Source organism: Drosophila sechellia, chromosome 2L (assembly GCF_004382195.2).
Source record: "Drosophila sechellia strain sech25 chromosome 2L, ASM438219v1, whole genome shotgun sequence".
In the NCBI taxonomy this organism is placed as follows: Eukaryota; Metazoa; Arthropoda; class Insecta; order Diptera; family Drosophilidae; genus Drosophila; species Drosophila sechellia.
In genome coordinates, this window is record NC_045949.1 from 13,137,564 (window position 1) to 13,161,048 (window position 23,485).

The 23,485-nt window shown below is 44.1% G+C and overlaps 6 protein-coding genes across 8 annotated transcripts in view; 4 read left to right on the forward strand and 2 right to left on the reverse strand.

Moving 5' to 3' along the window:
- Positions 1-23,485, forward strand: part of LOC116803633 — a 54,607-nt gene that overhangs the window by 15,034 nt on the left and 16,088 nt on the right. For 2 of the 3 annotated variants that reach the window (XR_004363701.1, XR_004363703.1), the window contains exon 4: positions 15,511-15,707. The gene's annotated coding sequence lies outside the window, so the exon portion shown is untranslated. Of the gene's footprint in view, positions 1-15,510; positions 16,668-23,485 lie in introns of those variants that run through there. The other variant, XR_004363702.1, reaches the window with a different exon arrangement.
- Positions 4,577-8,632, forward strand: LOC6617872 (protein toll). The gene is made up of 2 exons (XM_002042144.2): positions 4,577-5,756; positions 6,898-8,632. Exons 1-2 carry the CDS (start codon positions 4,711-4,713, stop codon positions 8,237-8,239), a joined length of 2,388 nt encoding a protein of 795 aa, XP_002042180.1. The 5' UTR covers positions 4,577-4,710; the 3' UTR covers positions 8,240-8,632.
- Positions 13,070-14,616, reverse strand: LOC6617873 (very-long-chain (3R)-3-hydroxyacyl-CoA dehydratase 3). Its single transcript, XM_002042145.2, has 4 exons — positions 14,457-14,616; positions 14,023-14,374; positions 13,611-13,956; positions 13,070-13,544 (listed from the first exon to the last, which is right to left on the reverse strand). Exons 1-4 carry the CDS (start codon positions 14,535-14,537, stop codon positions 13,208-13,210), a joined length of 1,116 nt encoding a protein of 371 aa, XP_002042181.1. The 5' UTR covers positions 14,538-14,616; the 3' UTR covers positions 13,070-13,207.
- Positions 16,578-18,474, reverse strand: LOC6617874 (heat shock protein 60A). Its single transcript, XM_002042146.2, has one exon. The coding sequence runs from the start codon at positions 18,322-18,324 to the stop codon at positions 16,648-16,650; it is 1,677 nt and encodes a 558-aa protein (XP_002042182.2). The 5' UTR covers positions 18,325-18,474; the 3' UTR covers positions 16,578-16,647.
- On the forward strand, positions 18,474-19,646 carry LOC6617876. Its single transcript, XM_032727767.1, is given in 2 exon segments — positions 18,474-19,505; positions 19,507-19,646. Coding segments are annotated over 2 exon segments (429 nt in total). The 5' UTR covers positions 18,474-19,196; the 3' UTR covers positions 19,627-19,646.
- LOC116803632 lies at positions 19,640-21,708 on the forward strand. Its single transcript, XM_032727768.1, has one exon. The coding sequence runs from the start codon at positions 21,326-21,328 to the stop codon at positions 21,659-21,661; it is 336 nt and encodes a 111-aa protein (XP_032583659.1). The 5' UTR covers positions 19,640-21,325; the 3' UTR covers positions 21,662-21,708.

A 23,485-nucleotide genomic window follows, 5' to 3' on the forward strand; every position in this document is an offset into this window, starting at 1 on the left:
GCCGGCGAGGAGCTAGTCCATGCAGTTGTTTAAACTTGGCCCCAAAATGGGAAAGAAAGCAGCGCCCCTCGATGAGAAGGGGAAAATGAAGAGCTGCAGGCGGGCGGAAGACTAGGATGGAGAACTCAACAGCCAGGCACTTGAAAAAGTTGGACTCATCCTCATTCCGGCGCTTGCCCTCTATCTCGTTTCCATCTTCGGGGCGCCACAGGTAGGGGAGAGCAGATAGAGCACAGATACAAATGTGTTTGCGAATATATAGTCTAGTATAAAAAAAAGTGCACTATATAGAGCTGCCGCTGTGCGCTGTTTGCTGAACTCAACTTGCAACTTTGTTGCCCTGGCATTTCGTACTTTTTGCCATTTTTATAACGAAGAGATCAAGGGTATGTTGGGTATACAAACTAGAGTTTAATGTACACATTTCTCATACTGCGCACATATGTATAAAAATGAAATATTTGTGATGAAAGTTTATATAGGGTTTAAAGTTTTAATAATATAAAGTCTTCTTTTGAATTAGTATAAGACATTTATCCTTTTATAAAAAGTTAACCTATTCCTTAGAAGTTAGCAGTAATCCCAAAGTAAAATATTTTCTTTTCAACTTAAAATGCAAGCTATTTTCGCATTCAACTGAAATTTCCAGGGTATGTTACAGTCGAGTTTCGTATTATTTTGCCATTGTCCGCATTTTTTATGTAGCTCTTTCTTTCGCGCACTTTTCTGTCGAATTTGTTGCTGCTGCCTCTGTTGCAGTTGGATATTTCAGTATTTTGGCGTAGTTGCTTCATGGCTCGATGCATTCGAACACTTGCGATGTCGCATGGCCTGCATCTGGTTCCAAAAATAAAATGAAAAAACTGTCACCCAACATGTCAGGAAATTCAAGGAGGCTGGCCTGCATCTGCTTAATTTCTTTGAATACTTGCAGAAAGTTTCGATAATTTTCGTTTTTTTTTAATTTATTTCCAAAGGTTAACCGTACCCAAAGGGTTTTTGTTTTGCTCCCTGTTTACGTTCTACTCGTAATATTTAAGTTTTATTTTTGCAAACGAATATTCACGAAGAGGTAGTCCACAAACGAAACTTGCAAAATAATCCACACACTGCATTTCTCAAAATGCCATAGAAGCGTTTAATGTAGCGAACAAATTACAAAACGCAATCCTGCCAAGCCAAAGAAAAAACAAGATACTAGAAGGAGATACGGAGAAGGTCTAAGACAAAGGACCACACATGTGGCTGACAATAATGTTGACGACATTTTCTGCTGTTGCACCTAACAATGGAGCTGCGGCCAACAAACTGGAACGACAGTCGCCAACGGGCCAGTACACACCCACATGGATGGAATCCTTCGCCCTCGACGTTTTGCAACCAGTTAGATGGAGCAACACCTACCACAAAATGGGCGGCCTCAACAAAAATGATTATAAAGGAAATGTTGGGAAAAGCCAAGACAAAAACAAAGAGAAATACAAGAACCGGACGTGCCACGGTCACCATTTGTTGCCGCATTTTGACAATTTTGCCATTTAATGTGGCGCAAGCAGTAGCTCGTGGAGATGTGGATGCGGAGGGCAGGAAGATGGTTGCACCAGGATGCGCGCGTGCTGCGATGGGAACTCTAAGACACAATGAGAAATGATCTGCTTGTATGAGCAAACAACGGAAATGCTTATTTCTTTACTATTATTTATTTCTTTTAACTTTACTTAGTTTGAAAGAGACCGCTCGTCATTTAAAAATGTCTTTCGTGTTTTTATAGTCATTATTTGAGTGCCTATAAAACCAAAGGAAAGAGCCCCAGAGGCACGCAGAAAATCTGATAATCTTGACAAATTTTCGACTCGGCACCGAGAACTGATTTTCACTTGGCTCGATTCCCTTTTTGCATTTTCTATTACCCCGACTCACTCGACTGTGTTGTACACATTGCGTATACGCAACGTTGCACATTTCGGTGAGGAGTCTAGACCGAATGCAAGGATGCCTTACAATCCGCTCGTACCGACAAGTAACAAAACTGTATTGATTTGTTGCTAATAGTTGATCCTGCTTCCCATTCTTATTCTATTTCATTTATTCGATTTTTTTCTGCGGATGGGTTTTGATTTGATTTTCCAAGTACACACTGGCACAGAGCTACTGACACACAAAAGCCACTCATCTGCGGAATGGCAGAGGAAAATGTATTTGCGGTTGGCGAACTGCAAGGGAAGCACAATTTGGGATTTTTATGCTGTTCGCTTATTTATCGAGAGAGCTTAGCTGTTGTCGGGGTTCTGTGTGCATTTTGATTTAATTTGGAATGCGCTACTCAAAATGCATTTCCGTTTTGGCATGCAATTTGCCAAATGTCAAATAGGGTTGGTCCAATCTCAGCTGCATGGCTGCCAACACAATGGAAATGGCTGACATTTGACAGAGGATTTGGAATCCTGTTTCTGGCATCACCACCGACCCAGTATGCCAGTGTGTGTGGATATGACGTTAATTTGGTGTTGACTCTTAGAAAATGTGACCCTTTGAATCATGATTCGGTTCAACTCTGATTGATGTGACTTTTTAGCACGTCCCCTCATTACAAAACAAGGCAGTACAAGTCCTGCCTACAGTCTTTCGGCCCCGAAAAGTCAAAAGTCAAGCGTCCTTTGTTTTCCACTGGCAAACACCAGCACCGAAGGCCAGATGGACAGATGCACTTGCATAGATAATCCTCATAATCGGATAATTGGATTTTATTTGATCGCTTTGGGCTGAATAATGTTTTAGTTCATTTTTAGCTAAACAAGTGTAAATCGGATTTAATGTTTTTAATTGGCATTCAAATTTGTGAATGTGTTTATTTTCAATCATATAAAATTAAAAAATAATAATTTAATTAATATACATTTATGAAAATTATATTTCAATTATTTTGCCTTACGTGCATATAGATTACGGTGGAAACAAAATATCTAAATGTTAAATATATAAAAATATAAATGTAGTCGTACAAAAAGGTGCACCACTCTGCCTATGCGTTTTGCGGACCACAGTGCGTATGCGTGATACGCAGAAGAGTGGCGTGGGAAGTCCTTTGCCATCGTTTGGCTGCCGCTTGTGTAATTGGGCGTGTAATTGTGTTTGCCTTTTCACATTTAGTCGGGCCCAAAAAAGGTCACTTTTGATGTGTGTCCTGTGGCGATGCTGCACTGCATGAGTTGAGCGGGCTCACCCAATTAAAATGTCGCTCAAAACTTTTGGCCCAATGTCCCTGGCGGGAGCGAAAAACTGTTAATTGAGTTTCTGTCCGCCAACGCGAAATGAATTATGAGCAACTTATAATGAAGACGGCTCAACTTGAGCGCAGCAACTTTTGGCAACTCGACAATGGGCCAAAGTCCATAATGACGGGCTGTCCTTGGCGCGTTCAAGGCCACATCCTTCGACGCAGCGATTTAAGTGATTGACTTGGCCCGGCACGGCCCTTATTTATTTTTGAGCGTCTGTCCCACTCCCCAGATGTCGAGGCTCGATAAGCTCCGGCGTGGCATGCCACACACCTGTCAGGATGTGGCAGGATATGTTCCATGCGTGACAGTTCAAGGCGCGGCTTAGGGCGAAATATTGGCTCCTCTCATCGAATATTCATGGCGGGCACCTTTTTTAATGGATGAAAAACAGTTTAATTCCCATGAGTTATTTATTTTCCTGTTAAATCCCCTCGACCAATATCCTGAATCAAGGATATTAACGGGTTACGAGCCTAAGAGTACACATTACACTAACTGATTAGTGCGGGAAATACCTAAGTATGTAATTTAAAAAGATAGAGAGCCCGAAATTATGCCACTAAGATAGAATACGGCCTGTGTGACTACCAATTTTGTGTTCGCTGACTCACGACGGTTGTTTTCTGTGAACGTGCAAACACTTGAAAGTTACCGCTCAAAGTTGTCACTACGAAATATAAAAAATATATAAACACTTCTTATCGGCGGCTACGAAATGCAGAAACAACGAACATGAGCGAGCCATTAACATTATGACATTTGGGCATAAATAAATTCCGCAAGATAGCCAAAAGTAGGGTATTAAAAATACGTTATCTTTAAATTTATGTGTCTTGGAAATTAAGATGAATGTCGAATTAGTTGTATTCAAATGATTCATGTGGTGCCAAATACCCCCGATTATAAATCGACGGATAGTGATAGGGATGGGTATCTGTACGAAATCGGACTAACTTTAAGTAAATTTTATGAAATGTACTGACATTTTGGTTGGTTATTTTTATTATTATTACAAATTGATAGAACAAGGCATGGAAAACTACCTGCGTTCTTTGACCGAACCATTTTACAATGGTCTTGAACCACCCTTGAACCATCAAGGGTGAAAATGGTCGAGTGATTGCCTTCTGCCATCTCTATTTTGATAAAGGCGCCATGTCAATGGTGCTTTCGACTGCGATAGAGGCCGTGATAAGAAAGCACAGATAAAAAAAAAATAGAAAACCGTCTGCAGACCAGTTGGCTTGGCCTGATAAGCGAGTTGGCTGATTGGCAGGGATCCCAAACAGCTGTGATTTAGTCATAGCCGAACATTCGCCGTGTCCACATAACCACGTCGCAATTGCTGCTCGTCGCGAAAACCAGAAATCCAAATAATCATAAATATTATGGTAAATGCCAAGAAACGGCCAAGTGAATTGTGCGCGAAATGTTAACCTATTTGCCGGTAGTGTGGCTCTTTTTTGCCCACCTGGTGCTCCGTGCTGCCACGGGCCAGATCATACCACTGCCCACCTTTTGTTTGGGCCTTAGTCCGCAGTGCACTTGTGCCGCCGAGGGGAATGTGGTGCGGTTCCATTGTCCGGATGAGTACGCCATGCTGCTGGAGGTTTCCGAGCCGGGCGCATCGTTGTACATGAGCTACTATGCCTCCAGCGAATTGCAGTGGCTGCCGCGCTTCAATATCAGTTCGCTGGTGAAGATCGAGTTCGATGCGTACATCTTCTGGCCGGAGAAGTTCGTGAGCGAGTTGCTCGAGACCTTGGGTGTGCAGACAGTGAAGACGATTATTTTCCGCGATCGAACTTTGGAAACGGTAGTCACACGCGACGTTCTGAACTCGGGCGACGGGTATATGGAAACTTCGCAGCCCGAAAACATTACCACCTGGCACTTTGGTTCAGTTCCGGGCCTGAAGAAGTTCAAGTTCTACAGCCATCTGCCGGAGCTGCAGGAGTCCATATTCCACGGTTTCGACAACCTGCGGGATCTGCAGCTCAGCGTGAACGTGACAACGTTGCCGGGGAATATGCTGTCCACGGTGAATGGAACTCTGAAAACGCTGACCATCGAGAGTCCGGGCATAGTGTCATTCGGGAATCCACTGCTCCGCGAACTTCAGCAACTGCGCAACTTGAGTCTCGCCCTCATACGTCCGTCTCATGAGCGCGACAAGCAATTGCAGTCGCACTTCTTCGGTTCCATGACTAATCTGGAGGAGGTGCGCCTGGCGTCCGCCACAAGTAGTGTGAATCGCACCATGTTCAAGGGCACCAACAAGTTGCAGCTGATCAAGATGAATGGCAACGACGATCTCATGGAGCTTCCGGGTGAAATTTTCCTGGACCAGGTCAATCTTAAGACCCTGGATCTATCCTGCAATGCGATCGTCACTCTGCACGAGGATGTCTTCAAAGGCCTGGGGGATCTAACGCTGCTGGATCTATCCAAAAATAGACTGACTAACTTGTCGAGGTGGGTGGAAAAGGGGGTTCTGTTTGTTGTTTTCGCCACCTGCTTGCTTACGCTGATTAATAGATGGCCCACCTAGCGATAGGGTCCGGACTGGAGAACTTGCTTCTAACCAAAGTAATTAATCGAAGGCACTCTTCTCCGCCTTATCGCTGTGGTTGCGGCTGCTGCTATTTCCCTTATCAGTACCCCGGGGCACGAGTAATGGCTCGTCGAGAGTTCCATGTCTCCCCCTGACAGACAGGTGGGGTTATCGGCTCCTATCGTTCAGATACTAATTGGAGTATTATTATTGTACACAGATTGGCGCCAAAAAGTATGCCAAACATTATTAATTGGTTGATCCTTATCTGGGAGTAGTAATTTGTGCCCAAATCAGACTGCTATTTCGTATTTGTTACGCCACAAATACTTTTATAAATCTCTAAGCAATTCATTATGAATCTTTATCTTTCTAAGAAGCCATTAGAAACGAAAGTCGTATTATATTTTTTTTTATAGTTCTTGTCTATGGCAATCTTATTGTCGTTTGATAAGATGTGGTCGAATAGAAATTAATTAGATATTTTTGTGGCTGATAGATTTTAATTATAGAAAAAGCCTTTAACTTTTCACCGATATTAAAAAATGGCTTTGAACAATGTTCTTAATAATATTGAGATTTACAATCAAAACTTTTTATACTGATTTTCTTGAAACCTGAGCATTATCATGTTGATTTGTAGACTTCATTTGTAGTCTTCTTTTTTTCTAAGCAACACCATAGAAGTTTTTGTATAAATTTAATAGAAGGAAAGTGTTGTAAATTAAGCATTCATGATTATTAGATTTTGCAAACATGAACATTATGTTTAACATAAAATTACCTAACTCCGCCTTCTAATTCCTCATATATGTTTTTAGAGGCTATACCACTTATGAAATACTATTTAGAAACCATTTTCATATTGTTAAATAAATATGTAAGTAACATGTACAAATTACAAATATTTTCGATAGCTTATCTAAAAGAATCAATGTTATTGTACAGCATTAGGACAATAGTTTCGGGATGGTATGTAGATAACGATAGCCCCACTTGGAACCCCCTACTTCCTGATTAAAGTCAATCTAATCCCTCTGAGATCTCCTCCTCCTCCTGCAGCACCATTTTCGCACCATTGACCTCGTTGAACGTTTTGCGTCTGAACAAGAACTCGCTGACCGCGATGTCGCCGAGTGTGTTCCAGGATGTGGTCAGTCTGAACTACATCGAGATGGTGAACACCCAGTTCTACGGGGCCACGCTACTGATGAACTACGAGGCGGTGGTGTGCACCAATGACGAGTCCTGCCAGTACAAGTCGGCCGAGTGGCAGTGCGATCCCCGATGTATCTGCTGGGTGCAGCGGAGTATCGGCAGTCTGATCGTGGATTGCCGAGGAACCAGCCTCGGGCAACTTCCGCATCTGCCACGCACCACGCTGCTGAGTACGGTGCTCAAGGTGGGCAACAATAGCCTCACCAGTCTGCCCACCGTGAGCGAACACAGTGGTTATGCCAATGTGAGTGGACTCTTTCTGTCGGACAATAACCTGACCACCCTTGGAAGCGGTGATCAGCTGCCCGAGAATCTCATCCATCTGGATGTGCGAGGCAATCAGATTCAGTCACTCAGCGAGGAGTTCATATTGTTCCTGCAGGAGCCGAACAACACAATGACCCTATCGTTGTCGGGAAACCCCATCTCCTGTGGCTGTGAATCCTTGTCGCTTCTCTTCTTTGTGCGGACCAATCCGCAGCGGGTGCGGGACATCGCCGATATTGTTTGCACCAAGCAGAAAAAGGCTTTCCAGCAGATGGAGGCCTTCGAGCTGTGTCCATCGTATGTCCTGCTCATCAGCTGTGTGGTCGGTGGCCTGGTGATCGTCATCTGTCTGCTCACCGTGTTCTACCTGATGTTCCAGCAGGAGCTGAAGATCTGGATGTACAACAACAATCTGTGCTTGTGGTGGGTCTCCGAGGAGGAGCTGGACAAGGACAAGACCTACGACGCCTTCATCTCGTACTCGCACAAGGACGAGGAGCTGATTAGTAAGCTCTTGCCCAAGTTAGAGAGTGGTCCGCATCCCTTCCGGCTGTGTCTGCACGATCGGGACTGGCTGGTGGGCGACTGTATTCCAGAGCAGATCGTTCGCACCGTGGACGACTCGAAGCGTGTGATCATCGTGCTGTCACAGCACTTCATCGATTCGGTGTGGGCCCGCATGGAGTTCCGGATTGCCTACCAGGCCACTTTACAGGACAAACGCAAGCGGATCATCATCATCCTCTACCGGGAACTGGAGCACATGAACGGCATCGATAGCGAACTGCGGGCCTATCTCAAGCTGAACACCTACCTCAAGTGGGGTGATCCGCTCTTCTGGAGCAAGTTGTGCTACGCGATGCCGCACAATCGCAGGGTTCTGAAGGGCCAAAAGAAGCATGCGGGGCCGCTAATCTGAGGCTTGAATAAAATTTAAGATATTTTAGATGAATATACTCACTCTCTTTCAGTTGAGATTCTCCTAGAGATCCACACTGGTGAGGCAATCTTGGGCCTTAAAAGCTAATCTGCATGCCTTGCTTATTTTACATACATCCTAAGTAATTTAACTTATTTTTAAGCAAACTGATGACCTTACGATTTCTTTTCCAATTTATCGGAAATTATATATTTACAAAGTAATTTTACAAGTAATATTTACAATATGATAATAATGTCCATAATAGTGAAAAATATAAAAACATATCAACATATAGCTTCTATGACTGTTTAACCTAATTAATGCATTCAAATGGGCAGTTAATCTTTGTGTTTCAACGAATTCGATAATAAATTCATCTTCATATTCAGATTGCAAGAGCTTTAATTTGAACAACTAATAAATTGTCACAATAATTAACTCAGTCGTTAGCATCAACATTTGCAACATTTAATGGAACACACAATCGGTCGATTGCCATTAATCAATTAGCTCAATTAAAATGATGATTATGTGTTAATTAGAGCTTTGGATGAATTTATGACACTTATTATACGAATTATTTTCCGCTAAATCGATGATGATAAGAAAAAATAGTAATGTATATACAAGTTAGAAGCTGCCAGATAATGAAAATATTATTATTTCCACGCGCCTTAGCTTCTTCTTAAAACAAGTTACAAAGAAACAATGTAAAGAATATCAAATTAATCACGTTTAAAAAGCTTTTCATTGCTGTAAATTTTTAATTCACCGAGGGACCCACAAAGTGGACAGTGTTTGAGCCCTCGTCCAAATATCCCAGCTGGCTTAGGCTTTTGGATGAGCTGGTCCTTGTTGGCGGTCCTTCCTTTTGTTTCCAGCAATGTATTCTGCCTGGATTGTGTCATTTTTCGCATGAGATTTTAATTAAATTTTAAATTTCAAAACATTCGGCTGCTTTGTGTGCGCAAATAAAATGCCATTTGGTCTTAAATGAATTTTAACAGCTGATGTGTGCATAAATAAACATGAACTGCTGCTCTTCTGCATGAATAAAAATTAATTTTTCCAAAGCTGCACGCTTTTATTCCACATTATTATTTGACAAAGTCACCACATTATAACCATGGGCATTCGTGGGCAATAATATTTGCAATTTATACGGGCAGAGTTGCTTAAATATTTATTCAGGCACATGCTTTAAGCAGCCCTCATGGCCTCCTCTTCAAACTCTAATTATCCACTTCGGTAATTGCGCTGGCCTTCATTGCTCAGTTGAGTCGAGCACTGGAGCCCTTTCCCCAAATAGGCCGATTCAGGCCCAAAGTGGCGAGCCAAGCCAATTCCCAGCCAGATATAAGTGAAAGTATATGTAATAACCAAGAGGGCAGGGAAAAACATTTGGCCAACTTGCGCTCCCTACACTGTCAGCCCTTTTTTTTTTGCCGCACGATTGCGTGGCCTTTTGTCCACCCACCACCCACAAGCCACCATCAAAGTGGGTGGGTTGGGTGGTTCTGCAGAGCGTCTTTGAAGATTCATTGCCTGCCCGCTGGCCAACACTTTGTGGGCGAGTCGAACAAAAGAGTAAGGGTCATGGGGCAAGGGACACAGCTAGAGCACTTATTTATAACGCTTAGTCTTTAAACTTAAAAACTGAAATATTTCCACTATACTTTCGTATATAAGTTAGAACTTAAATTCCCCAAATTAAAAATGCAACATCAACTGCATTTTTTAAAACTCATTACTATTTAACAACTGCGCGCTGTGATAAATTACTTTTCTACAGCCAACTGAATGGCGGAAATTCAATCTTTTTGTAATTCAACATTGTGATTCGCTTTGAGTGCGGCATCCAGTTCAATTTTGATTGTAAAAATGCTCAGTTGAATTATATTTCGCTTTGCCTTTGTGCCCCTCAAAAAGTTTGTAAGTGATGACATTTGATTGCTGCCCAACACTTTGCAGCTGCCATTGTATAATCATCTGGGCTCATTTTTCATAAACTTACACTCGAAGCCGAAGTCCGAGTCCTGGAATCTGGGTGTGAGTAGTTATCACAAACATCTGTTTGCCACTGCCTTTCATTTATCACGAGTTTTGCGAAGAAAACTATAATAAAACCGATGCTGCCCATTGCCAGGGCTTTTGGCTACGTGATTCAAAGGCCAACCGTTTGCCACATTAATTTCGCAGTGGCTAGAAATTCAAGCTGGGATTCCCTGGCGTTGAACTACTTAGTAGCCATAAAGTAAGGATGTGTGGCTCACAAGGGGCTAGGATGGTTGGATCGAACGGATGCCATCAATGGATTTCTGGCCTGGCGCCATCAGCTCCATCAGCACCACCAGCAGCAGCAATTCGAGTCGAAAGCGGATGCAAAATGCTAAATTGTTGCTGGCTCTGAGTCAGCTTTTGGTGGCTCCATTGACGATGTCTCCAGCCATTTGAGCACACAAATCATTGCAAATGCATACGGCGAATAAATATATATGCGGTATAGTATTTGCTGATACCTACTTGGCCACAGTCATACACGTACTATACATGGCTTTTATTACATGGGATTTTATTGCTTTTCATTGCCGGCTTTCTCGCCACTTTCAATGTATGCAGATTATTAGGCTTACTTTTCAATGCCCCAATGCACTTTCAACAATTGGGTGAAGTTCGTTTGGCAATGATAAAGTGTCAGCAACTCGAGTTAATTAATTGATATTAAGCTAATAAATGTAATTAAAATGCATCCTTGCATCCTTTGTGCTCCTTTAAATACAATAAACTTCGTGCAACTTTCGGCACTTTGTGTGGTGTGGTGTGGTGTGTGTGTGTGGCTGCAACCTCGTTGCGGTTATGTCCTGCAATTAGTGGAAGTTTTATTGCACACTTTCGTGCCATGTGGCCCGGCCAGGAAATGCATTTCGATGTCCGACACAAAGAGGTCATTAACAAGTGCAGACTGCAGAGTGCAGAGTTGGTCGGGTGCGGTTTCCTTTTCTTCGGTTTCTCTGTGCTCCATGCGCCAACTGATGCATTCATTATATATTGACAGGAAATCACACCATAGCCATGGCATACAGATGGCCTGCAAAATAAGCAATGCGTATAAGTTTAAGATTGCATTTCAATCTGCTATGTGGGCACAAATAAATCACTTTTCTACTAATAAAGTTAAACTAGAAAGCTCGAATTTATTGGAATTTCTAAGAATGATTTCCCAATAAGTTGGAGTTAATGGAGTGTATTCTGATGAAAATGATTAATTAAAAAAAATCTTCATTTAGTTTCAAATCCAGTAATAGCTGTAAGCAGCGTCTCGGTGGCGTATACGTAGTTTTTTCCTAAACGCTCCAAAGTGTTGATTTAATATTTTGCTTAATAGATTCCATGTTCCACTGTCCTCATGCTGGCAACCTGACAGCTTTGGTATTGGATTTCCCCCATCGCCTGGCAACCAGGCGCACTTATCTTTGATTGCGTGCAATTTACGTTGGGCCAATTGTTCATATTTTTGGTTTCGGGCGCGTGGCTTAGCTGCTGACCTTGCCCAGTGGGCTGCCCGGCCAGAGGCGCGGTAGATAAACGACCACCTCGATGGGGGGTGCCCCAAAATGCAGGGGCGCAGGCCGAGTGAAAAACTACAGAAGGCGTTAAATCATGAATGCAAGCGACTGCTGATGGCTGCACTTCCTCCACATCTCCTCAACCGACGACTGCTGTCAGATGGAAAAAATCCGCACATTTTTCAGACACTGAGTGGCCGGCTAAACCGCTGGTTCCACTTCGCCCAATGGCCGAAAATCAATCGCACTCGGCATTAATCAAAAACCCATTTATCTGCTAGTGAGCAGGCCGTTCTCCCGGAGGTTTATTAGCTGCCGGCTGGCCACGGTCGGTGATTAGTTGAACGTTAACCCCGGGCAGGGACACACTTCCTAGCGGGACCCACAAAAACTGGAGGAATCGAGAAAAAAGTGCAGGCGAGCCGGGCGAGTGAACGAAAGTGCAAATTGCAATGAATATTTCACGCGAAATGGGACTTGATGGGGATAAATTTCGCTGGCTTGTTGGACGAATTGGCGGGCCGGTCGAGAATCATTAATATCGCCAACAGCAGGTGACAACTGCCAGGTGCACTATCGTCAAATCCATTAGTGTTCCACTTTGTTGAAGCCATGTGAAGAAGGTGCCAGCACGCTCACCTACAAGCCACACAAGCCACAAACGCCATTCGACCGGCTATATCCACCCACTTTCAATTTATGTTCGGAACAGAACTTGAATCCGGTTATAGTTAAAGGGTATCCACGTAATACTTGCCATAAATAATAAACGCCCTGCATGTGAGGCACTCTTGAAGAAATGACTAAGTTGGGAGCTGCCAGTGAGCTTCAGCTGGAATTCAAAGCCAGTTCCGGGTCAAGTGGATCAGCAGCTAGTTGTGCATCGTCCTCGAGCGCAAATTGGATTACCCATCAAACGGCAAGAGAGGAACAATAGCCAATGCCTGACAGGATGCTTACCCTCAGTGCGCGTAATCTTTTGGTATGTTGGCTTTGTTCAAAAACATATGAATTATGCAAGCACGTTTCTTTATAAACAAACAAGAGAGGTAGTTTGCCTCGACTATCAGATGCCGTGTACCAAGCCTAAGGTAGTCTAAGGAGATACAAATTTTTCTATAAAGTTCCTAAAGTGTGCCTAAACAATTTGAATACTCCTGGGACTATTGAATGTAAGTAAGGCATTATTACCAACTACTCCCAAAATTAAATTTTCTCGAATATGAGCAGAATAGCTACTATGTTATGGAAAAAACTTACATTTGCAATTCGATAGAATATTTTAATGAACGTCAATGTTGCAATATATGGTGGATGTAGATATTTCTTTGGACTTCTGCTTACTTTAAAAGAAAATAGGAAATCGTACGGTCATGCCCTGATCCAGGCAGTGTGTTGACTAGTCGGCGTGAAGGTGCTGTTGGCGCTTGGCGCGCCCCTTTCCGAGCTTTTTGGACCTAAGCTTGGCCATGTGCGACATAACTAGGTAGCTGCCCGGCACGATCAGCAGCATTAGGTATATTTTCAGGAAGAGAGCCATGTCAAAGGTGATGTTCCAGGAATTAGGCATTTCCACGGTAAACCGTTTCGTCTCTTCGATGTAGGGAATATTGCGCAATACGATAATGCCCTCGCACAGGATGCCCATTGGATAGAGCGGTATCCAGATGGTGTACCTCAGCCAGGTGAGCAGGCCCACCTCGCGGCCCAGCAATTGAGCCAAGTAGTAGGGATATCTGTGGGGGTAAAGTTCAGTAGATAAGACATTTATCCATATTCCGATAAAGTCGCCGCACACTCACCGCACCAATTCGACCAGAGACCATATTATAAAAACGTAGAAAACGACGGGCTTCGCATACATGCGCGGTTCCATGTCGATCATGAGATACAGGATGAAGTTTCGTCCGGACACCTGGAAGAAGGGCACCACAGGACTGCCCTTGGTGTAACCGAACATGGGGTGCATCACCTCCAGATACTGCAGCAACTGGATAAACTTGAAGGCGTTGCCCACATTGGCGTAGGTTTTGCCTATGCTATCGACGCCATCGCGATAGTAGAGTACTCCCATTACAACCATAATATACAGGTAGCCCACGAACATGGCCAGGTTGTAAAAGATCATGTACACCTTCTTGGTTTTTTCTGTGGGATAAACAAAAGGGGGTTGTTATCACATGACGAATGCAAGTGGGGTAAAATCTATCTTACCCTTAATGTAACCCAGCTCGCTCTTCTGGAGATCGGCGTACTCCTTCTCGTAGTCCTGGCGCACATCGCGCGGCTTCTCCTCCACCTCGACGTCGTCCTCGGTGCGCCAGCGATCGAAGTCGATCTTGAGCCAGTGGGGCTTCTGGGGTGTGGCCACCAGGCGGGGCCACCACTCCGGCTCCAGTTTGCGTATCTGAAGTTCGATCTTGTTGTCGCTGACTACGAAGGTGGCATTCTCGTCGTCGATCAGGGCGTAGAAGTGCAGATCGAACTTGTAGGCATTCACTCCACGAGCTCCGTGGCCGTTGGCACTGAAATTCACCGAAACCGGCGAAAAGTCCGCGATGGCGCCCTAGAAATACATTTTCAATTTCCATTATTGATTTTTCACTTGTGGTTGGCCGGTATACCTATGCAAATGCATGCCCACCTACCTTGGCATCTTTGAGGTCCACTTTCAGTAATAGGGTTTGCTTGGTCTGCGACCAGTAGACAAACGGACTGAGATTTGCCATTTGGTCTTATCAAACTAATATAAACATCTCCAAACCGAAAATAACCTTTGATTACGCTGCGAATGCGTTTTACAGCACTGGTTGTGTGACCATACAAGGGGTGTTGGATATCCGTCAAATCTGGTATATTTCAGATACCGAAAGCATATCTACGCTAGCTGGTGGGGAACTTGGATGGGATGGTGTGGAACTTTGCTTGCTTTAGAATATGATTTCCTATTGGAACTTATGCCGTTAATTTTTTAATTTCCCAACGGAATTTTTTTTACTACATTAAAATTTGTTTTTTTAATGCTAAAACAAAATATTTTAATATTTAAATTGTTAGGAATTTAAATGCAATGCAATGATTTTTTAACTATTGCCTCATCAATCTAAAAATTTATATAAATCAAAAATTGGAGCTTACGAAATTATGCTTATAAAAATATTTTATTTTAATTTTGGTCAAATCTTTGAACAAACTATCCTTTAAAATTAGTTTCTAAGCTACAAAAAGGGATAGCTTTAATTTTTATAAAAATAATTCCAACATATTTTTGTGTATTTTTCTATCGTGAGTTTTTTGGGTCATTTTGATTTATGGGCCGCCACCGCGAAAGTCGGAAGTTGTCAGACAACGGGGCAAAAACAAAGCCGAATAAGCGGGAAATCCTCGGAATCGTCGAGGACCTCGACTGGGTGTGTGTGCTCGTGGGAGTGTGTTTTTGGGGTATCAGGCGTATATATATTTATATATACATGTTCGGCCAGACATGGCCGCACTGCTGTTGTTCTTTGGGCTTCCTTCCTTTTTGAGCCGGTGGCGGTGCTAAAACAAAAGGCGACAACTTGTCAGGCTTGTTTTGCCATTGGATTTTGTAACTGAAGCGAGCACAAATGAAATGGAGCATACGTGGGCTAGGACTAGGAGTGCAGGAATCGCCATTTCTAATCCAGATGGGTATTACTATTTTCTACATCTCTTTCGCAGCCATCACAACCAGCACAATCCCATATCATTTTGCACACTGGCGTAGGCCAAGAAACGGGCGGCGGAAAAGAAAATGCTGCGATTTCTCAAGAACCGATAGACACGGCGTCCGCCCAGGCACCGTTATCGTACCGCCCATCTATCTAAATGTATATGCTTAGCTGTATCTTTATCCGTATCTGTATCTTCGTGTCAAGGTAAGTCTACTCACTAAGCTCCCTTATAGGTTTACCTTTCGGAACATCGTAAGTGTTGCAAAGTTCTCAGGCACCTCGGTTAAAAAAGAAAATAAAAACAAACACTTGTTTTTCTTATCCGTGAAATTTTATTGATTTAGCTTTTTAAGAGGGCCCTGCATTTGCATTATTGATGAATGCAATTTTGTGGCCAGCGAAACGAACAACGACCCTTTGTGGCACTGACCCTAAAATATTCCAAGCCGTTTAATTATGCATGCTCGGCCTGTATGGGAAGGTCAACCTCCTTAGTAAACAGATGTTTCCCTTGGCCAGTCCATCGTGGCGTATACGTGATGCAAACTGACGCACTTTAGTGTCCCTAATCACCGTTAACGACAACGCTGTATATGCTCGCCCCAGCGACATATAGAACCTCCTATGTAACGCCCATATATCATGATAAATAGGAATGCGCCTGCTGACATTTCATTCCACCCCCCGAAAAAAACCCAAACTCAAGCCACAAATGCTTTCATATTTTGTTTGTTGTCCATTGGCACCCAAACAAAGCGCAGCAAATGGTTAAGGTCAAGTTGGGCGCGTGTCGAAGTGGAGGAACAGGATACGGAGGATGTCAAGTTATGACTGAGTGTTTGTGGGTGGCAAGGGAGCCGGATACGGAGTCTTCGGGTCTATTGAATGTGGCATGCGTGCTCATATATGTTCTAATTAGGGATTCGACAAGGAAACAAGTCATAAATGTCAGGGTATCGAGAAATACACTGCAAAAGTAAATAACTTGAAAATAAAAAATGGGAGCTGGAAATGGCTAAAATAATTTTGACAATTGTACACGAGAAACTCGCAATTATTTTATTTTTTCTTTGTATTAACCATTTATTTTTTCAACATAGAATTTAGAGCTGTCTTTTTCTTTTTTCAAAACGCACTACCTAACCTACATTCCAACAAGCTTAGCCAGATCCCTGGTAACCTGATTTTTGGGAATCTTCGGTTTGGTGGGTTGTCTAGTAATGAGCACCTCGGTGGTGGCCAAAAGGGAGGCGATTCCGGCGGCAGCCGTCATGGCTGATTGCAACACTTTGGTAGGATCCACAATTCCCCGGACCACAAGATCGTCAAATTCCCCAGCGGAGGCATCATATCCGTAGTTCCCACTGCCCTTTAAAACCCGACGTAGTACCTCATTGGGGTCCACTCCAGCATTGCGGGCGATCGTATAGCATGGTAGTCGTAGAGCGTCCTTTACAATCTCCCTGCCAACCTGGAGCTCCATTATCTCGGTTGGCGGCAACTCGTCCAAAACTGGAATGCATCGTAGATAGGCGGTTCCTCCTCCGGGAACCACACCATCACTTATGGCCACTCGAACGGCGTGAAGGGCATCGTTGAAGCGATCCTTTCGCTCGCTCACCTCCAGCTCACTGGTACCGCCCACGAAAATGGTGGCCAGTTGACCCTGCAAGCGACCAAGTCGTGTTTTCAGGCGGTCCAGTTCCACATCGGTGAAAGCCTCATCGATCAGCTCACGAATGTGCTGGATGCGGCACTGCACCTGCTCCTCGTTCACATTGATCGGTTGCAAAAGGTGCGTTTCCTTGGCGTCCACCACCGCCTCCCGCACCTCACCCAGATCCTCCTCGCTAAGATCCACCAGACTGGAGGCATCCTCCAGAAGATGGGCACCCGTAGCAAAAGCTAAATCCTCCATTTCCTCGCACTGCTCGTCCCCAAAGCTTGGGGCCTTCACAGCACAGACCTGAACTCGACCTTGCAGATTATTGAGCACTAAGATCTTAAGCAAATCGCTACCAAAATTTTTGGCAATGATCAGAAGGGGTCGTTCTTTTAATCTCGCCAACTCGAGAGCGCGAAGGATCTGATCCACTTGATCAATTTTGGCCATTGTGAGAAGTAGCAAGCAATTCTCCAATTCCAGGGTATGAGATTGCTTGGCAAAGAATGGCGAACAGTAGCCCGAAGCGAGGGTTAGACCCTCCTGGATCTTAGCCTCATCGATGGGACTGTGAGATTCCTTCAGCAGGATGACGCCGCTGTCGCCCAGCTCCAAAATGACGTCACCAATAAGCTCTGCCAGCCGTTCGTCTCCATTCAAGGCCACCTTGGCCACTGCTTCCACTTGGCCAATGGTATCCACCGACTGGGACATCTCACCTAGAGCATCGCACACAGCGCGCGATCCCTCGAGAATGCCCTCCCGCAGGAGTTGGACGTTCACCTTGCTCTGGCGCAACACATGCATTCCCTGGCAGGCTATTCCACGGGCCAGAATTGTGGCCGTGGTGGTGCCATCGCCCACCTTATTATTGGTATTATTGGTGGCCTGGCGCAGCAATTGAACTCCCATATCCTGCCGGCGATTCCCCAGCTGCACGTTATTGGCCACCGTGATGCCATCCTTGGTGATCCGCGGCGAGATCAGCAGCTGTTCGATGAGCACGTTCCTGCCCTTCGGGCCCAGAGTGGTGGCCACCGCGTTGGCCAGGACGTTCACGCCCTGCATAAGCAGGCAGCGCGCCTCGGCTCCAAAGCGAATGTCATTGGCAAAGGAGCGCACACCGGTCCAACCACTCCGGCCAAATCTGCTCAGCATCCTGATTCAAGATCCTTGATACTCACGTTGTTTATCGCAATTTTGAGAAAACTTTCAATTTACCTTTATAAGAAGCTTTAACTGAAATTTAATTACCTTGCAATCGGTAAACTGGGGAAATCTGAAAAAGTTCTGTCATTTTTCAAGGGTAACTCAGTGAAATATAAATAATGTAAGTTATATATATCTCGATTATTTTCGAAAGGGTATACAGAAGTCGCCAGCGTGAGAATGCCACTTTATTATGTTCCAACTTGTTTTCCGTTTCGTCATTTTATTTTAACAACAAATATTACATTTGCGCCATGTTTCCTGCTTGTTTTTCGGCTTTCGCTTATTAAATGTGGCGTGCACGTGTTGGTAAACTGAGGCACACAGACGTTGCCACTCACACTCGCGCAGACAGTCGCCACACCAACACAGGCGCAGCTTGGAGTCGCACAGACACGCTCGGCAGACAATGTGATTCCGCCGTTAATATTAACGTTACAGGAGCAACAACAAAACGCTCATCAAACATGCGACGTTTAGTAGGCGCACATACACACACACAGTCTACACACACGCTTATAAAAAAGGACAAATGCCTTCTCGTCTGTGTGTGTGAGAGTGAGCGAGAGCGCTGTCGGCCATTTCCTTTCGTCTTTCGCCTCTTTCCGGTGCGTTGAATGTTTCGCTTTCCGTTTTCGTTCGCTGCTTCTTTTTTCTTTTTCCACTTTTTTTTGGTGTCTTTCAGTTGGCGTCGAGCGTTTCCTTAAGGCAAACGCAGCTTTGATTTTCCTTCCGCGTGTGCTGCTCCGCAAAAGGAAATAGATTTCAAAAATATTAGAATATTCGCGCGTGTGTTTTTCGATCACTGATATTCGGTGATAATGGCTTTGGTGGCCCATCGGATGATGTTGCCTGCGCGGCATCGACGTAACACCACCCAGCAGGTGGCCCGCAACAAGGTGGGCGTGCTGCTGGTTCCCAGTGTGGCGGATTACTACGGCGCGGAGATGGCACCCGGCGTGGCCACGCCTCTGCCCACTCCGGCCGCCTCCCAGCTGCACCTGCCACAGGATGCGGCAGAAGCATCGGGCGATGGCAGCGGCTCAAAAGTGAGTGCAACAAGTCGGTGCAACGACACACATTCTGTTGGCTGTGCATGGGAATGGAAGGAATTTCCACCGGGGATTTCCAACCAAAATAGCAGCTTCGTTTTCTTGTTTTTCCTTCTTGTTTTCGCCTTCCTTTTTTTTTGGCTCCGACTGGCGCCAGCTTTATTTGGTCAAATGTGTGCTGTGCGATTTTGGGGCATAGTTGTGTTGTTCTTGGTCATGGTCGGGATTAGAAAAAAAAAACATTTTTACTTAATCAAGTATACGACATGTGGCCGTCAGGCCATAAGGAATATTAAAGTGGGCCACATACATAAGTTTGAAAGATGAATGATAGTTGGAAATGGAAAAACCATGTTCTTTTAAAGCCAACCAATTTTATTGAAACAATAATTGATTAACTGTAGTAACAACTGAGTCTTATACATATATTCAATTCAAAATGATAAAAATCTTCGAAAGCAAAGTGCTTAATTGATTCTACAGTGTATTTACTTTTTATATGCCAGCGAACCAATTAAAACCCAATTGTTTCTGATTGAAATCCCAGTATTTGATTAAAAGTTCCGAAATGCGTGACGATAAATTGTTTTTTTACGCCTCTTTGCCTGCTCCGTAAATGGAATTTTTAATCCTTGGCGGCACTGTCGATGTCCTTAATTGAATGGGGTGTGCTCCGTGGCTTTGGGCTGGCTTTGTTTTGGTGCTCGGACGCAATGGCACCTTCCATTATTCCGATGTTACCACGCGTGATGAACTTGTCGCCGACCACCACTGCACAGTAGTCCATAATTTATTTAGCCCAAAGGTTGTTCGCGGGGGTGGTGGCACTGACACCGGCTAAGTTAATCAATAATTTCATCTCTAATGCATGGCCTTGACATGGCATAAATAGAAACAACCTGCTTAAATTAGCCATGTTCGTTAGCCATTTAGCCTGCAGAAGCAACGGATTAAAATATTAAGTAAACTGAAGTTTGTCGACTTAAGCTGTTTGTTTGTTTTTCCGAAAATGTTGAATTTGTCGAGCAATAATTTTTATGATATATAGGTGTTTATAGAGCCGTGGATGCCTTTAAAATTTAACATTTTCTTTTATAAAAAAGCTTTAAGTCAACATAGCACTTCTTGATTCTTTTACTCAAAAAGAAATAAAATCCCTTACAAACAGAGCCTATCCCAACAATAATAATACTGATGAGAAAGGAAACTCACCACAATGAAGACATGAACCTAAAAAGCTTTTGCACTTAGCTTTAAAGGACCAAAACAGCAAGCTACTAGCAAAAGCTTTTTAGAAAGCACCTACTTAATTTCCATGGCTTCCTACCTCAATAATAGAAGCTTGAGTTTCCAAAAGCACTCCGTGGTTATTCGATACTGACCACCTTGCACTGACCAACTTGTTGATGCCTCGACAGAACGTGCATTTGTTTATGTTTATTGCGTTTGCTTTACCGTCATTTATTTATTATGACTGAGAATTATTTGTATATATGCGAGCAATGCCCTGAAGTAGTAGAAATTCGTTGGCAGTTTATTTCATTTGGAGCCATCGGCAGAGTTGGTTTACACTCTACTTCTCCTTATCCAAGATGTCTTCCTATTCGAGAAAGGATTTCGAACCAGCTGCCTATGTGGAAGTCCGCAATGGTAGCTGTCTAAAGGCGGAAAAATCACCTGGCAGGTGGGAAAATGAGATCATCAGGTCGGCTGCCCAAGAGCACGAACAGAAAATGCGACAGCGATTTGTAGAGAAAACCAACAGAGATCATGATAAAAAATTCAAACATAAAACTGAATACGACTAAGTAGGCATAGAAATTTGTTTCAAATATATGACATTGGAATTTATTTTCAATTGGAAGTAGAAAGTCGGCTTGTTTGTATTTTCTTCAAAAATGTTTTCCACCTATTCGATCAATGATGTGGCCGCCAATGAAGAAGTAGATCATACCGAGGAGGATTTTTCTTCAAAAGTCGAAGCCGATATAAAGTCGATCATCCATCTGGCCCACCAGGAGCAGGAGGCTGTGATCCACCACAATGTTACGAGCGCGATGAAGCAACGCGCAGAAGAGTTGGCCAAGCTGTGGGATATTCGATCATCATTATCAAGCTTAGCGCAGATCAAGGCCGCTCGTGATGAGGAACTTAGAGCTCTATTGGACCAAATCGTTACGAATGAGGACAGTAGCGATGATGATGAAGATGAAGACAAGGAAGATCCCTTTTAATGTCACTATCATCTGTTAATTAAATGCTTGAGTGGCTTAAAAGACAAGCTATTAGTTGTACCTCTTTGCGAATGGAAGGATATTTAGAAGATTCATCGGGATCCTATTTGAATTGATTTGATGTTGAGGGGGAACATCTTAAGGTAGCAGACAACATGATAATCCTTCTCTTAGTTAATCCAAGTAAATTAATTTGGGTGTTGACATCTTCATCTAAATTTCACTAGTTCAGAAACCAGCATGGACATTTCAATCAACATAAAATCTAGATTAAGCTGGGATTAAAAAGTTTGTGTAATGCTTGACCGATACCTTGGCAAAACATTTATACAGAGACCCAAAATGCGATATGCAGAAAGACATAAAAGCTTACAGGGATTTATGTATGAACAAAGTGGGTGGTGTAAATAATAAACCGACTTGTGTGGCAATTACGAGAATGATGATGATGATGATAAGGCGAAGCTGGCAAGGTCTCGTGTGCATCTTGTAAGCCGCATGGCGAATTGTCATAATTTATGCAACAAGGAGCCCCAAAAAAGCAGTCAACGTTTTGTCCCCCACTGAAACTTTAATTAAGTTGAACTTATCTATGCCTTACACATGAGACTTGAGCGTGTGCGGTATCCCCTGACTTCCCTACCCTCAAGCCGGCCCATTGCTTGCACTGCGAAGGACCGCATGCAGCCTCATATAAAGGTTGTCCCGCATATAAGAAGGCCAAAAGCATGCTCGCTCCAAAGCTGGCTTCAGCCCCACGCGCCCATTACACTGTGAGCAGCAGCAAGGTTACTCCTAACGTTAGTTTTGCCAACGCTGTCAAGCAGGCAACTGATGAGACACATGCCATCCCTCATACTCAGGCCAATTTTGACAACCTGATGGAAACAATAATGGGCAGAATGGAAGCCATGTTTGAAAAAATGATGGAGAAGGCGATGAGTCAAACGAATCAGATGATGGAGAAGGTAATGAGTCAAATGAATCAGATGATGGCAACCGTCTGTAAGTCCCTATGCAATCAGCACTAGACATAACCATCTGGAACGCAAACGGCCTGATCAACAACAGGCCAGAGGTCGAGCTTTATTGCAAGACCAACCAAGCAGATATTCTCCTCATATCCGAAACCCATTTTTCAGACAGGTCCTACTTCACCTTAAGGGGGTATGACCTCGTGTCAGCCATCCACCCTAATGGTTCAGCACGCGGCGGCGCCGCCATCCTTATTCGCAGCAGCATCAAATTCGACACCCAACCACCAATTCAAGAGGATTGGGTGCAATGCGCCCGAATATCGGTAAGCACCACCCACGGAGACATTACCTTAGCTGCTGCCTACTGCCCACCCAGATTTAGAGCCACGGACGATTGCTTCTCTTCGCTTTTGGACAGCCTCGGCCCCAAATTCGTCATAGGAGGTGACTTTAACGCCAAGCACACTTGGTGGGGTTCCAGAGTATGCAATCCAAAAGGACGCGCGCTATGCAGGCAGGTTCTCTCCCGCAACCTCAATTGCCACGGAACTGGGACGCCAACATACTGGCCCACTGACCCTGCAAAAACTCCAGACATCTTGGACTTTGCGATCTCTGGCGGCCTGGACCCGGCAAGAATCCAGACCAGGGAGGTGGAAGACCTTCTCTCGGACCATAGTGCCATTGCCGTTTCGGTCTACGCCTCAGCCATGTTGAGATCCGCGGGTAAAAAGTTAATCTTCAAAACGTCCGACATCAGCAAATACCACCACTGGCTGAACAACTCGACAGTCACTAATCCACCATTGGATACCCCTGAACTTATAGATGCGGCCGTTGTGAACCT

Bases quoted from the DNA above. Each gene is read 5' to 3' on its own strand.
- LOC6617872 (XM_002042144.2), top strand. From the start codon at position 4,711: ATGTTAACCTATTTGCCGGTAGTGTGGCTCTTTTTTGCCCACCTGGTG. The intron at 5,757-6,897 runs GTGGGTGGAAAA...CTCCTCCTGCAG, and splicing joins AGACTGACTAACTTGTCGAG to CACCATTTTCGCACCATTGA.
- LOC6617873 (XM_002042145.2), bottom strand. From the start codon at position 14,537: ATGGCAAATCTCAGTCCGTTTGTCTACTGGTCGCAGACCAAGCAAACC. The intron at 14,375-14,456 runs GTAGGTGGGCAT...ATGTATTTCTAG, and splicing joins TGGACCTCAAAGATGCCAAG to GGCGCCATCGCGGACTTTTC. The intron at 13,545-13,610 runs GTGAGTGTGCGG...TTACCCCCACAG, and splicing joins TCTCTGGTCGAATTGGTGCG to ATATCCCTACTACTTGGCTC.
- LOC6617874 (XM_002042146.2), bottom strand. From the start codon at position 18,324: ATGCTGAGCAGATTTGGCCGGAGTGGTTGGACCGGTGTGCGCTCCTTT.
- LOC116803632 (XM_032727768.1), top strand. From the start codon at position 21,326: ATGTTTTCCACCTATTCGATCAATGATGTGGCCGCCAATGAAGAAGTA.